The sequence below is a fragment of the Macaca mulatta genome, chromosome 6 (genome assembly GCF_049350105.2).
Source record: "Macaca mulatta isolate MMU2019108-1 chromosome 6, T2T-MMU8v2.0, whole genome shotgun sequence".
Taxonomy (NCBI): domain Eukaryota; kingdom Metazoa; phylum Chordata; class Mammalia; order Primates; family Cercopithecidae; genus Macaca; species Macaca mulatta.
Genome location: NC_133411.1, coordinates 170,775,385 through 170,789,403, shown reverse-complemented (window position 1 = coordinate 170,789,403; position 14,019 = coordinate 170,775,385). Strand labels below are relative to the sequence as shown.

General features: G+C 34.1%; 1 protein-coding gene across 2 annotated transcripts in view; it reads right to left on the bottom strand.

The window, feature by feature from the left end:
- Positions 1-5,635: 5,635 nt before the first annotated feature.
- GABRA1 (gamma-aminobutyric acid type A receptor subunit alpha1) overlaps positions 5,636-14,019 on the bottom strand; it is a 55,077-nt gene continuing 46,693 nt past the window's right edge. Inside the window, exons 9-10 of one of the 2 annotated variants that reach the window (XM_015141354.3) lie at positions 9,727-9,929; positions 5,636-8,483 (exon numbers count right to left, since the gene is read on the bottom strand). In XM_015141354.3, coding sequence (XP_014996840.1) covers positions 8,172-8,483; positions 9,727-9,929 — 515 coding nt within the window. In that variant the 3' untranslated portion in view covers positions 5,636-8,171. 2 annotated transcript variants of the gene reach the window in all.

The following is a 14,019-nucleotide window of genomic DNA, read 5'->3' as shown; positions in this document are numbered from 1 at the left end:
AGTCTGTGTTCTTGTTGGGTTGTCTTTTGTTTATAAAGAACCAGTTGAGTCATCTGTTGGAACTTGGTAGTAGAGTACTTTAATGGAAAGTAAAATAAAATTTAAATTTAAAAAAAAATTTAAAAATTAAAAACCTTTTGCTGAAGGAAACGGGACATCTCAGTGATAAATATCCCAATGTATTACTGAGAATAAGACTGATTTTGTGGGAAAATTAAGCAAGCTGTTCCAGTTTTTAAAATCTGGATCTGAAATCTATGTTGAAAATTCTGTTTCTGGATCTAGTTTGAGGCACTAAGGATAGCATCAATTGTGCTAAAATTGAAGCAAGAACAAACATCAAACATCAGATTTATGGAGAAGCTTGTGTGGAAGAATGGCGAAATCACTGATATGTTACAGAAATTTTATGGGGACAATATCCCAAAGAAATCAGTAGCACTCTACAAATGGATAACTATTTTTTTAATTATTATTATACTTTAAGTTCTAGGGTACATGTGCACAACGTGCAGGTTTGTTACATAGGTATACATGTGCCTTGGTGGTTTGCTGCACCCATCAATTCATCATTTACATTAGGTATTTCTCCTAATGTTATCCCTCCTCCAGCCCCCCACACCCCGACAGGCCCCAGTGTGTGATGTTCCCCGCCCTGTGCCCAAGTGTTCTCACTGTTCAGTTCCCACCTATGAGTGAGAACATGCAGTGTTTGGTTTTCTGTCCTTGTGATAGTTTGCTGAGAATGATGGTTTCCAGCTTCATCCATGTTCCTGCACAGGACATGAACTCATCCTATTTTATGGCTGCATTGTATGCCATGGTGTATATGTGCCACATTTTCGTAATCCAGTCTAACACTGATGGAACATTTGGGTTGGTTCCAAGTCTTTGCTATTGTGAATAGTGCCACAGTAAACATACATGTGCATGTGTCTTTATAGTTGCATGATTTAAAATCCTTTGGGTATATACCCAGTAATGGGATCACTGGGGAAAATGGTATTTCTGGTTCTAGATCCTTAAGGAATCACCACACTGTCTTCCACAATGGTTGAACTAATTTACACTCCCACCAACAGTGTAAAAGCATTCCTATTTCCCCACATCCTCTTCAGCATCTGTTGTTTCCTGACTTTTTAATGATCGCCATTCTATCGAGCAAGAGATGGTATCTCATCGTGGTTTTGATTTGCATTTCTCTGATAAGCATCTTTTCATGTGTCTGTTGTCTACATAAATGCAGATATAAAGATGTTCTTTGAAACCAACGCAAACAAAGACACAACATACCAGAATCTCTGGGACACATTCAAAGCAGTGTGTAGAAGGAAATTTATAGCACTAAATGCCTACAAGAGAAAGCAGGAAAGGTCTAAAATCGACACCCTAACATCACAATTAAAATAATTAGAGAGCAAGAGCAAACAAATTCAAAAGCTAACAGAAGACAAGAAATAACTAAGACCAAAGCAGAACTGAAGGAGATAGAGACACAAACACACACACACACACACACACACACACACACACACACACACACGCACACACACAAAACACTTCAAAAAAAAATCAATGAATCCAGGAGCTGGTTTTTTGAAAAGATCAACGAAATTGATAGACCGCTAACAAGACTAATAAAGAGAAAAGAGAGAAGAATCAAATCTAGAAGAAATGGATACATTCCTGGACACATAAACCCCCCCAAGACTAAACCAGGAAAAAGTCAAATCTCTGAATAGGCCAATAACAGGCTCTGAAATTGAGGCAATAATTAATAGCCTACCAACGAAAAAAAGTCCAGGATCAGATGGATTCACAGCCTAATTCGAACAGAGGTACAAAGAGGAGCTGGTACCACTCCTTCTGAAACTATTGCAATTAATAGAAAAAGAGGGACTTCTCCCTAACTCATTTTATGAGGCCAGCATAATCTTGATACCAAAGCCTGGCAGAGACACAACAGAAAAAGAAAATTTTAGACCAATATCCCTGATGAACATAGATGCAAAAATCCTCAGTAAAATACTGGCAAATCGAATCCAGCAGCACGTCAAAAAAACTTATCCACCACGATCAAGTCGGGTTCATCCCTGGGATACAAGGTTGGTTCAATATACACAAATCAGTAAATGTAATCCATCACATAAACAGAACCAAGGACAAAAGCCACATGATTGTCTCAATAGATGCAGAAAAGGCCTGAGACAAAATTCAACAGCCTTTCATTCTAAAAACTCTCAATAAACTAAGTATTGATGGAATGTATCTCAAAATAATAAGAGCTACTTACGACAAACCCACATCCAATGTCATACTGAATGGGCAAAAACTGGAAGCATTCCCTTTGCAAACCAGCACAAGTCAAGGATGCCCTCTCTCACTACTACTATTCAACATAGTGTTGGAAGTTCTGGCCAGGGAAATCAGGCAAGAGAAGGAAATAAAGGGTATTAAGTTAGGAAAAGAAGAAGTCAAATTGTCTCTGTTCGCAGATGACATGATTGTATATTTAGAAAATCCCATCGTCTCAGCCCAAAATCTCCTTAAGCTGATAAGCAACTTCAGCAAAGTATCAAGATACAAAATCAGTGTGCAAAAATCACAAGCATTCCTATACACCAATAACAGACAGAGGGCCCAAACATGAGTGAACTCCCATTCACAATTGCTACAAAGAGAATAAAATACCTAGGAATCCAACATACAAGGGATGTGAAGGACCTCTTCAAGGAGAACTACAAACCTCTGCTCAACAAAATAAAAGAGGACTTAAACAAATGGGAAGAATATTCCATGCTCATGGATAGGAAGAATCAATATTGTGAAAATGTCCATACTGCCCAAGGTAATTTGTAGATTCAATGCTATCCCCATCAAGCTACCAATGACTTTCTTCACAGAATTGGAAAAAAAAAACTTTAAAGTTCATATGGAACCAAAAAAGAGCCTGCATAGCCAAGATAGTCCTAAGCAAAAAGAACAAAGAACTTAAACAAATTTACAAGAAAAAAACACACAAGCCCGTCAAAAAGTGGTCAAAAGATATGAACAGACACTTCACAAATGGATCACTATTTTTAAGAAGGGCCAAGATAATGTTGAAGATGAAGCTCATAGCAGCAGACCATCTCCATCAATTTGCAAATATAAAATTTTTAATCTTGTTCATCATACTCTGAAGACAACTAACAATCAACAGCAGAACAAAGAGCCAACACCATAGACATTTCTACTGGTTCAACTTACACAATTTTACCGAAAATTAAAGTTGAGCAAAGTTTCCACTTAATAGGTACCAAAACTATTATGCGCAGATTAGTTGCAGACAAGAGCAAACCTTTCAGCGGAAATTTAAATAAATGTGACCAAGATCCTGAAGCATTTCTTCTAGAAATTGTAACAGAAGATGGAATGGACTCTACCAGTACAATCCTGAAAACAATGCTACCAAGATATCAAAGTGGTCCAATCAAAGCAAAAGTGGACTGGTCAAGGGCAAAGGTCATGACAACAGTTTTTTGCAACACTCAAAGCAATGTGTTTGTTGATTTTCTGGAAGGCCAAGGAATGATAACATCTGCTTATATGGGAGTATTTTGAAAAAGTTAGCCAAAACTTTTGCAGAAAAATGCCAAGAAAGCTTCACCAGAGAGTCCTTCTCCACCCCAACAATGCTGCTCAGGTCTCTCATCAAACTAGGGCAATTTTGCAAGAGTTTTGATCGGAAATCATTACAGTCCTGATTTGTCTCTTTCTGACATTTTTTGTTTTCTGGTCTTAACAATTATTAAAGGACACTCATTGTCTTCAACTAATGTAAAAAATACTGCATTTACATGGTTATATTCCCAGGAGCCTCAGTTATTTAGGGATGGACTGAATGGCTGGTATCACTGCTTACAGAGGTGTCTTGAATTGAAGGAGCTTGTATTGAAAAAATAAAGTTTATATTGCTAAAGCAAAACAAAAGCTAGCTGGACTAACACTTTCATTTAAAGTCTTCCCTCATACTACTCCCTGGGTAAGTCTCCTATACTTGCACATTTTTCAGTAATTATATGTAATACAGGAAGTATTCTAATTTTAGATTCATTCTGAATCTCTATGAACTTTTGAGCTTTCCAAGATTATATTGTCATCTTCATCTCTGCAAACTCAGTATCTATCCCAGTAGCTAGAGGGATCTTAGAGGTTTCAAATGTTTAGTTTGTGGTTTAATGGCTAACGACTCACAAAATTGGCATTAGATCCAAAGTCCACTCATTCATAGTCCAGGTACAGGATGGTTTCAATTCCTCTTATACTTCAAGTTTCAACTTGAACATCATTAGTTTCTACAAATCCAGTTTGCTAGCCTTATGAAAAGTGGCGAGGCACTTCTTTTACATACTGGTTAGCATCCTCTACTTTATCATAATACTTATTTTATTATCTTTGATTGTTTTCCTTCCCCAACATAACCATTATTTTTGCAAGGAAAATGGCCATATTTACATCTACATCCCCATCATCAAGTACAGTATTTAGTCTAGGGAAAATACTCAGTAAGTGTTAGTAGAATTTAGTTAAATTAAATTAAATCAACGTTTGAAGTTAAACTATTTTGCTGAATTGTGAGTATAATATAGTCAAGTTAGATGTTTATTATTGCTGGTCATAAGAGCTGGATAGATATCAGTAAACTCCAACAGAAGGTTATAACTGGTACAATGAATTTCAAACAGATGGTCAGCAATAATGCCAAGCCCTTTCTTATTGTTATTTCTTTGATAATTATGTGGTGAGCCTTGACATGAATTTGGTTTGATAGCCAAAATAGTCATCATTCACTGCATTCTTTTTTATGAGAACCCAGAAATCAACAAATGTGATGGTTCAGTTAGTTTATGTTGACAGTTTTATTTGAATAAATCATTCTGTTGGAGGATTTTTAATTGTGAGTTTTTATAAAGTTGTGAGTCATTACTAGGGAATATGTAGGTTTTATTTGTTAAGATACAATTTATGTTGTTCTGGCAAGACCATCATCTAAAACAGAAATTTTGTCTCATGTGGTCTGTTGTGTAGAAACCAATTATGGTTTTATGCCTATCATTGAAATGATTTTTCTATTGTCTTTTTTGTGATTATAAGTATTTTTTTACCTTGATGTGACTGATTATGGAAACCTTAAGGAATTTAAGTTAAAATGAAAAGTATTAACGATGTAACAACTTTGGCTACATACTGAGAGTCACCAGGACAGCTTATAAAATGACAATGATCAGATGCAACCTCAAAACAATTAAATCAGTGTCTCAGGATAGAATGGAAAATGAATTTCCTATGCTATCAATACATATGAGCAAATTCCATGATCATTTCAGAATTTTCATTCTCTTATGTTTATATTTCATAAATTTCAAAGTGCTACCAGTAATACCAGAAACCTGGTGTTTAATTCATTTTTATATTATAAATATTTTTTCTAAATCATAGTTTAGGATCATACTATTAATATTTTTTAGTATCTTTCTAGTGGTCTAGATTCCTGCTAGCAGTTGGTACTTTTAGGTGCTTCTAATGTAAAAATGCATTAAAACAGAACAATGAAAAGTCCTTTCAAAACATGAAAAGAAAGTCAAGTATTCCATTTTATTATTGAATAATGTTAGCTTTATTATTGTAGTAGAATACAGTATGACATAAAATTAAGAGCTTTTGCTAAACTCCGTAAAGCAACACATGCATCTGCCATAAACAACCTTTGATTCATGTTAGTTTTTATTGCCACTTCACTGCACTAAAGTGCAATAAACATTCAGTGTCATCTTTTAAAAAAATTTCCTGGGAGTAAACAGGAACTGTCCCCTATAAGAGTGTATCTTTATTTTCAAGGAAGACTTAACTATTACTACATGGTTTAGCAAAGCACTGTAGAAAAGCTACATAGAATAATTTGTTTTTGATAAACTTTGCAATCATTTATACAGTAGAATACTATCCACATATACTAACAAACTGAGAAATGATAGAAATGCAGTCATTGCATAGCAGGAAGCAGACTAATAAGAAATATTCACATCTAAGGAGCAAAATACAGACCGAAAGTTAGCCATGAGAAGTCTGGAAGGTAAAATGCTCTCAATAAACACATTAGGATAACGCCGAAAAATAACAAGATAAACAGCAACACAGAAGTTAGAGCCATAATTTATTTTATTTTCTATACACAATATCTACACATGATATTGGTGGATGAAATGTCTTTGATTCAGCCTTCATTGGCCTAGCTTGTGAAATTTAGGCAGGACCAAATCAAACAATGAAGCACATGTAAAAAGAAAAGTGTGTTTAGGAAAACACGGTGTATTTTCCTATATCATTGGATAGCAGCTTTTTGAGAAAAACATTGCTCAAAACTTGGGTTTGGATCCCAACTGTCTTATTTGGCAATAATGCTAACAGGTTTATGCTGTAGTATTCTAAGTGTGTTTAGACCGTGACTTGTGGATTCTGAACACTAAATTTAAATATCTTTTAAACTCTATCAGACAAAAGGAGACTTCAAAAATACCTTCTGCATAAATATTTATCTCTAAAACATCTGGGCAGTAATGAAACAGACTAGAATTTTTATAAGGAAGTATTAATGGACCTCTTTTATTTAAAGCCCTTACATAGTATACCTACAAATATATTGCTACAGTATAAATGAAATGTAATAATATTACTCAATAAAAGCTATTTTCTGTACATTCTTTTATGTATTTTATATTTAATGCTACATATGGTACAACACTTATTGAAATAGTTGGTGTTAGCAAATATAGCATAATATACAGTTCATTTTCTAGTTCCAACTAATGCTTTCCATTTTCTTTCTATATTACAATAGTCTAAAATAGGGAAATGTATGGCATGACTTGAACAGATAGCAACTGATCACTATATACTAGACAACAGTTTGGAAATTATAAGTTTTGTCTACGTAAGTGGACTTCATACCCATATGTTTTAAGTTCCACGTGGTTCCTACTTGCTGTTCTGTTCTTAAATGCAGGTTCTAAATGTATTTCCATAGCATTTAACAACATTCTAACAGCTAAGAGCAGTGATTCTTACACAATATTTTAAGAACACAATTTTAAAAAAGTAAAAAATGTACAATCTCATGCTGTATATTTACATATATCTTTTATATATTCTATTTTTTGTTGGCTAGTCATAAATTTCAATCTAAAGCTTTTAATGTAGTTATATAAAAGAATACATTCAACAATTCCAGAGCTTGCAAAATATTTTTGCCCCTCTAAAAACATCTTCATAACGAGAATTAAGTGAGTATTGGGCTCATGTGCTATCTGAAAATAGGGTGAAAAAGGGAATATTTTTAAATTATTTTAGTTTAGTTTCTATTGAGTATACATGTCTGTTAAAATTATTCTTCCTTGAGTCCAGCGGTAAAAGCTCAGATGAAAGTGAAGAAATCTGTTTAAAGCATTTATCTTCATTGGACTAAATGTGCTCTACAATGAGCAACCGCACCTTTGCCTATGAAAGTTCCATGAATTTTAAAAGAGCGTTTTATGACAAAATAATGCGTTAGGCATTTTTTTTTCCAAAGAGAAATAATGGGGATCTTCAGCTTTGGAAACAAAATGTTAAAGCTATACATCAGTTTAAAAAGCAAAACAAAAACATAAGCACACCATAGTGTAATAAAGACATAGATTTTTTTAAGATTTTTCTTCATGAAACATTTATAATTTATCCTTTTAAACACCTTCACATAAAAATATTTTTGACATATACAGTATCTTTTTTTCTGAATATTTGGAAATATATATCTACAAATGACCTAGGGGTTATAGGTAAGTGTTATTTTTTTTTTCTACTTTTTCTTGTATCTTGGAACCGTCTTGCCCCTCTTTTCTCTCTCATTCTGTCTCCTTCTGACATGACTTTGCTCTTTCACTTGCTCTGTCAGAATCCTGTCTCCAAGCTGCATAGTCTGCTTTGCTCCAGACTGCCAGACAGGGGTCTCTTGTTCTTAAATGAATTATGAAAATAAGGAAACTTTCAAATTCTTTAAGACAGAGGCAATAAAGCAGATGGGAATTACTGCGTTGAGAACATAAATAAATTCCCAGTGCAGAGGACTGAACAACAGAATGTGAGTAAAAGATCTATTGATGTGGTGTGGGGGCTTTTAGCTGAGGCTCTCTGTTTAAATACGTAGCCCAGTAGACTAAGTTAAAGATTCCAAATAGCAGCGGGAAGGCTATTCTTGACAGTCGGTCAATTTTGCTGACACTGTTAAAGGTTTTCTTGGGTTCTGGTGGTTTTGTTTCGGGCTTGACCTCTTTGGGTTCTATGGTTGCACTTTTAGCAATGGTGGCTAAGCCTGGGTCACCCCTGGCCAAATTAGGGGTGTAGCTGGTTGCTGTTGGAGCATAAGTGTTGTTTTTCTTAATAAGAGGATCCTTTACTTTCTTTGGCTGTAGAAAGAAAGAGTAATGCATTTTGTTTAGTAAACAGTGAGAAGCAAAAGTATAAGTTGCTGAGCAAGGTGGCCCTAATTTTGCAACCTAAATCTGTGCCTTATTTAAGAATTTAAAAACATAATGTATGCCTGTCTTATTACAATAAATTAAAAATGTAGACAGTATTTAATAGCCTTTTGTCATCAAGAAGTGCAGCACCTTAGATTTTATCAAATATGGTCAATGTTACCACTACAGAAGATTTTCTTATCTAATGCATTTGTGTAACTATGGGATGAACACAGTTAAAACAATTTATTTACTATAGAACTTCTAAGCCCCTTTAATATGCTGTGACCAGGAAATACAGTATGTAGCAATATTCAAGAGGGCATCAACATAGAACTGAATTTTCAGGGAGTATCTTAAGAAACTAATATTCGGTAGAACCAAGTTTCAGAAAAGCTGCTGTCAAGTGACTCCTTCTAGATTATTTCTAAACATCTTAAAATCTCTTTGTCTCTGTCTTTGCTCTTCATCATAGCATCCCAAAGTTTACTTGCATTTTGACATGCTTGTTCTTCAAACCCCACAAATGGAGTTATCCTCCCAAGCTGTGACATAAAATCCATACTGTGTAATAGGTTCTAATTGAGGGAAGCAGCAGTATTCTCAACTTGAACATTTTCTACCATGAGGCATTTCTTGGTCATTTTCTGTGTGTTATGATCCCCAAAGCATATGTCTATTTTGGAAAGAGAAAATGTGCCTGCCCTTGACTTTGCGGAGAACTAGGGATGGTTCATGTGGCAAACTTAATTTAATTGAGTCATTATGGTTATACATTTATGACCAAATGATTAGGCTCAGAAAATAACCAAAAGAATATAACTTTCAAGTTACGAAATTATAATGCACTTGGTAAATAAAGGATTTGAGTAAGTTTATTTGCTCCTAATATTAGGTTTATCAAAACTGTTCTCAAATCAAGAGAAACCACAGGAAAGCATATTTGACTAGAAATGTTCGCCTAACTCTCTCTCCTTTATCTCCTCCACTTTATACATCTAGTCACCTGAATGACCTCTCCCTTTAGCAATAACGAAATTATCACGGCACTTAATTGTTTATGACGTAAGAAAAAAAGAATCCTTATTATTCTGCATACTCCATCCAAGACCACAGACCCAAACATACCATTTCATAGGTTTAAAGAGACATCATAGTGATGTACTACAGTGACTATTAAAGGATTTACCTTTTCTGGAACCACACTTTTGCCATCCCATGCATAACCTCTCTTGGTGAAATAGTTTACTGTGGCAAACTCAATCAGAGCTGAGAACACAAAGGCATAGCACACTGCAATAAACCAATCCATAGCTGTTGCATAAGCCACCTTAGGGAGGGAGTTTCTGGCACTGATGCTTAGCGTTGTCATGGTGAGCACAGTTGTTACTCCTGTAAGGGAAAAAAAAAAAAAAAAAAAAAAAAAAAACAACAACCATACGTGATGCCAGTTCATACTATGAAATTTTACCATGATAGGACAGCCTACTTGAACAAAAGGAAATCAACAGTATCATGACAGAATTTGGTTTCTAGATCATCTTATTTTGGTTTGGAATTGACAAGTCTTAATTTAACTCCGGTGTGGTCTGTGATTCATGGAATGGCAGCACTGAGGAAGATATCTTGTAGGAATAAAATTCTCTGCTATTGAGGTGCTGTTAAGAAAATAGTAAGTTCCTTTAAATTAGCACTTTGAACATGGGCGTCCTGGGTAAGGCAAGAAATAATATTCCTCACTGAACCTAGTTCTTGATCTAGAAATCACAGATCTTCACTGCCTGTGATCCACAAGCAACTTCTGGATACTCAGCTCTGTTTAATATTCTATGTGCCCCAAATATATAAAACAGGAAGCCAATAACTTTTTGATAATTTATAGATAATTGAACAATTTGAGGATAATTGCCACATTATTGACTCATGGTTTTACACTATCTTTCCTGATTCAAAAATAGCTACACTTTTAAAGAAATTCCTAAATCTGACATATATAGAGACATGTGTGTCTCATATACATACACATATACACACACTCACATATATATAATAATACAGTTTATGAAACTTGCTAGAGAATACACAGCTAAGAAGTAGCAGTACCAACATTTGAACACAATTGTTCAAATGTTACAATCTTTTTTTCTTTCTGATAAGGCTGCCTCATCTTTCCTACTCTGCAAATCCACCCCTAGTGATTAAAATGTCCTCTATTCAAATAAGTTTTCAAGTTAGCCCATTTTGATTTACTTACACAATTATATAAGTTAGTATGAGAAAGATGATACCCTCTAATGTTCACTTACCAAATACTGTCAACCTGCTATATGTAATGCACTATACTCAGTACAAAAGTATAATGCTGTCAGGTTCCCTTTAAACCATTTGAAAATGTTTAAAAAAACAGTTCACAGTTACCCATTCAGGGTGGATCAGGCCACGTATTTTAGAAATAATTCTAACCTCTTCCAGTGACTAGTCTTAGCCCTCACACTTAGCTCTATGACCTCTGCTAAGTGATTTAACTTGTAGGAATCTCTGTCCCCATATCTATAAAAGGGATGACTTGTCTTTCATTCTCTCCAGTGTCTATACCATTGCTGAAATTCTAGGAGAAGGACATTTTTGCTCACTCACTCAAAAGACTATCATGAGGATTAAATGCAATGACATGTAAATTCAAGCTCCTGAATTTACATGTCAATATTAACTTTAGCAAATATTAGGGTAATTAAAATTCAGGGCAACCGAATTTCAAATCCCTGTTCTATAACTGCTGAATGACCTTGAGAATATTGCCTTAAAATCCTGAGCTTCTGGGGTTTATCAAATTTTTTTCTTGTAAGTTGATTTAATAAGTTTAACTCGGAGGGCTATTATGAATATTAAGTAAGGTAATGCAATGAAGTGTTTAGCACTTAGCCTGATAATAAGGGCAAAACTAATGACTATTATAATTGACAACTTTAGTCTTTTTTGATAAATCTCTACTACAATAAATTCAATTCTTTAAAATAAATTTGGTTTATGTAGTCAGCTGTCAGAAGTAATGTGGGAATGGGTATTTTTAAACCAAATGTGTCCATAAATTAAGAGCAGTTAAGAAGATTAACATAAAGATACAATTTGTGCCATAGGAAAATACAATTCCTGTTATAGGAAAAGAGAAAGAACATAGATTTGTTGAACAGCTTTTAAGTTCCAAGTACCGAACCTGACAATGTATATATTTTATTTTATTTGTCTCACTTTTAAAAAAACAGCATTACTTTCCTTTCCTTGTACTTTCATTTAACAGACAACTGAAGCTCCATAAGAGGAAGTAAATTTGCCAATGCCATACAGCTGGTAGGTGGTGAGACTGAATCTCAAACTTGGATGTATTTGGCAGCAAAATTAAGTGACCACATTGCCTCCAAATGAGAGACAGCATGGAAAACCAAGAATATGGTCTTTTAAGGCGTAAGATAGACTGCAACCTTGTTTCATTCTGGCTGTCTTTTAATAAATGGTTATACTAACAAGTACAACTTTTGTTTGGTTGGTTCTTTTATTCTTTTTAAATCCACATGATCCTTCTAGGCATCTCACAGAGATCAGGAAAAAAAAAATGTGCTGAGGTCAAACTAAAAAGCATAGAAACGTGTACAAAATAAATGTTAAAAGGTGAAAAGTCTAGAAAATTGTATTCGTGACTCTAGTGAACTTAAAATATTAGAAACATAAAACTTGAAACACAGAAATACTTGTCACAACTAAGTTTACAAACATATAGTTATGTTCATCAAAGGCCATGAGTCTGTTGAGGTATAAGATTGCTGGAAAAGTTAATAGCAATATTTTCTGACCTACATCATCTGAAATGCTGTAAATAATTTTCAAATCAAAAGAGTAGAATTTGTTGGTGTGGGAAGGGGAATATCACCTTTTAAAATAACCTTTTTCAATATAGTGTTGTACTCAGACTACAAAACTAAAATAAAACAAAACATAAATATGTCCTGCATTTATTTTTTTAATTTCCTAGTGAGAAAAAGGCATACTCACACAGATATAAGCATCTTAACAAGACTTAGTCTTCAGCGACTTCATTGCTAGTTCATATTGACACGTGGTAATGGGAAAGAATGAGTATGCAATGAACTGTTCTTTTGTTCTGCAGCTGCAATTATTCTGAATATTAATTTAGCTATATGCTTAGGCTATTGTCAGAGCAATGACTTGGTGTTTGCCAATCTAGAAGCATATTGCCAAGTTCAGAAGAAAATACACGTTTCTGGTACTTGTAGCAGAGTCCTGTTTTTTTTTCTGAGATAACTGATTTTTCATACACTACATATTATTGAAAGATGATATCATAGGAATTTCTTCAGGTGAATAATCCTCAGTTTAGACTATAAGCTTCTTAAGGCTTTTATCCTTTAGCACAGCTCTTAAAAACAGCAGGTGCCTAGTTGATATTTGTGGAATGAACCTTGATAATTGCACCTTTAACCAATAAATATGTAGTTGTGATTTTCAAATGAAGTTAACCACAATACTCCCATTTCAATTATTTTCATTGCAGCAGGATAGCTCAGAGGTGATGATACAGCATTGTTATTAGGTGAACACACTCCAGAGCTAAATGCTAGGGTCTTAGTCCTGGCTCCATCTAATAGCTCCTAACTATGGGCAGATTACTTAATCTGTTGTTTCTTAGATTTCACTTTTAAAACCAGAAAGAATAATGGCAGACAGAATTTGTTTTATGGTTAAGTAATATAGGCTAATCGTATAGAATAGTGCCTAATATAAAAGTATTTGATTTTATGATTACTCAATTTTAAGCTTCAGAATGCAATTTTCATAAGGAGAGTGGTGGTTTGTGTTCAGTTCACTACTGCATTCTGTGTCTAGAAGATATTGTATTGGAATCTTTCATTTTTATCAGTCTGTAAAATACAGTTGAGATAGTATACTGGGATATAGGCAGGAAATATCTTTTCATATCAAATGCACACTCTAAAATAATGCATAAGGAAATAAGTCTTCATATTAGTAAAAGGTTGTTTACCCTTTAAACAATACTCAATTATATTTCTTAACTTGAAGCATGTAGATCATTAAAAATATCATAATAGAAAAAATGAATGCATGTAACTCTACAGAAGTGCACACATCAGGTAAAGTGGCATATTCCCGTACTGATACGATGGTCATTAATTAGCTCTCCCTACTTAAAGAAACCCTGCTTTTTATGAATGTAAATAAGTAGTTCTGCTGATATTTTCTAAGCTTCTCGAACAACTCAGTGACTCATGTTATATATTCCAAATATATTATTTAAATATTAAGTTTTTATTTATGTATTTTTAATATTATGCATTTTGTGCCTGATTCACTTCATTTTTATCTCAAAATATCAAATCAAATGTTCATTAATACTATCTATTCATAAACACTAAAACAGCATGCTAGTTAAATTAAGGTTTTTTTAAAA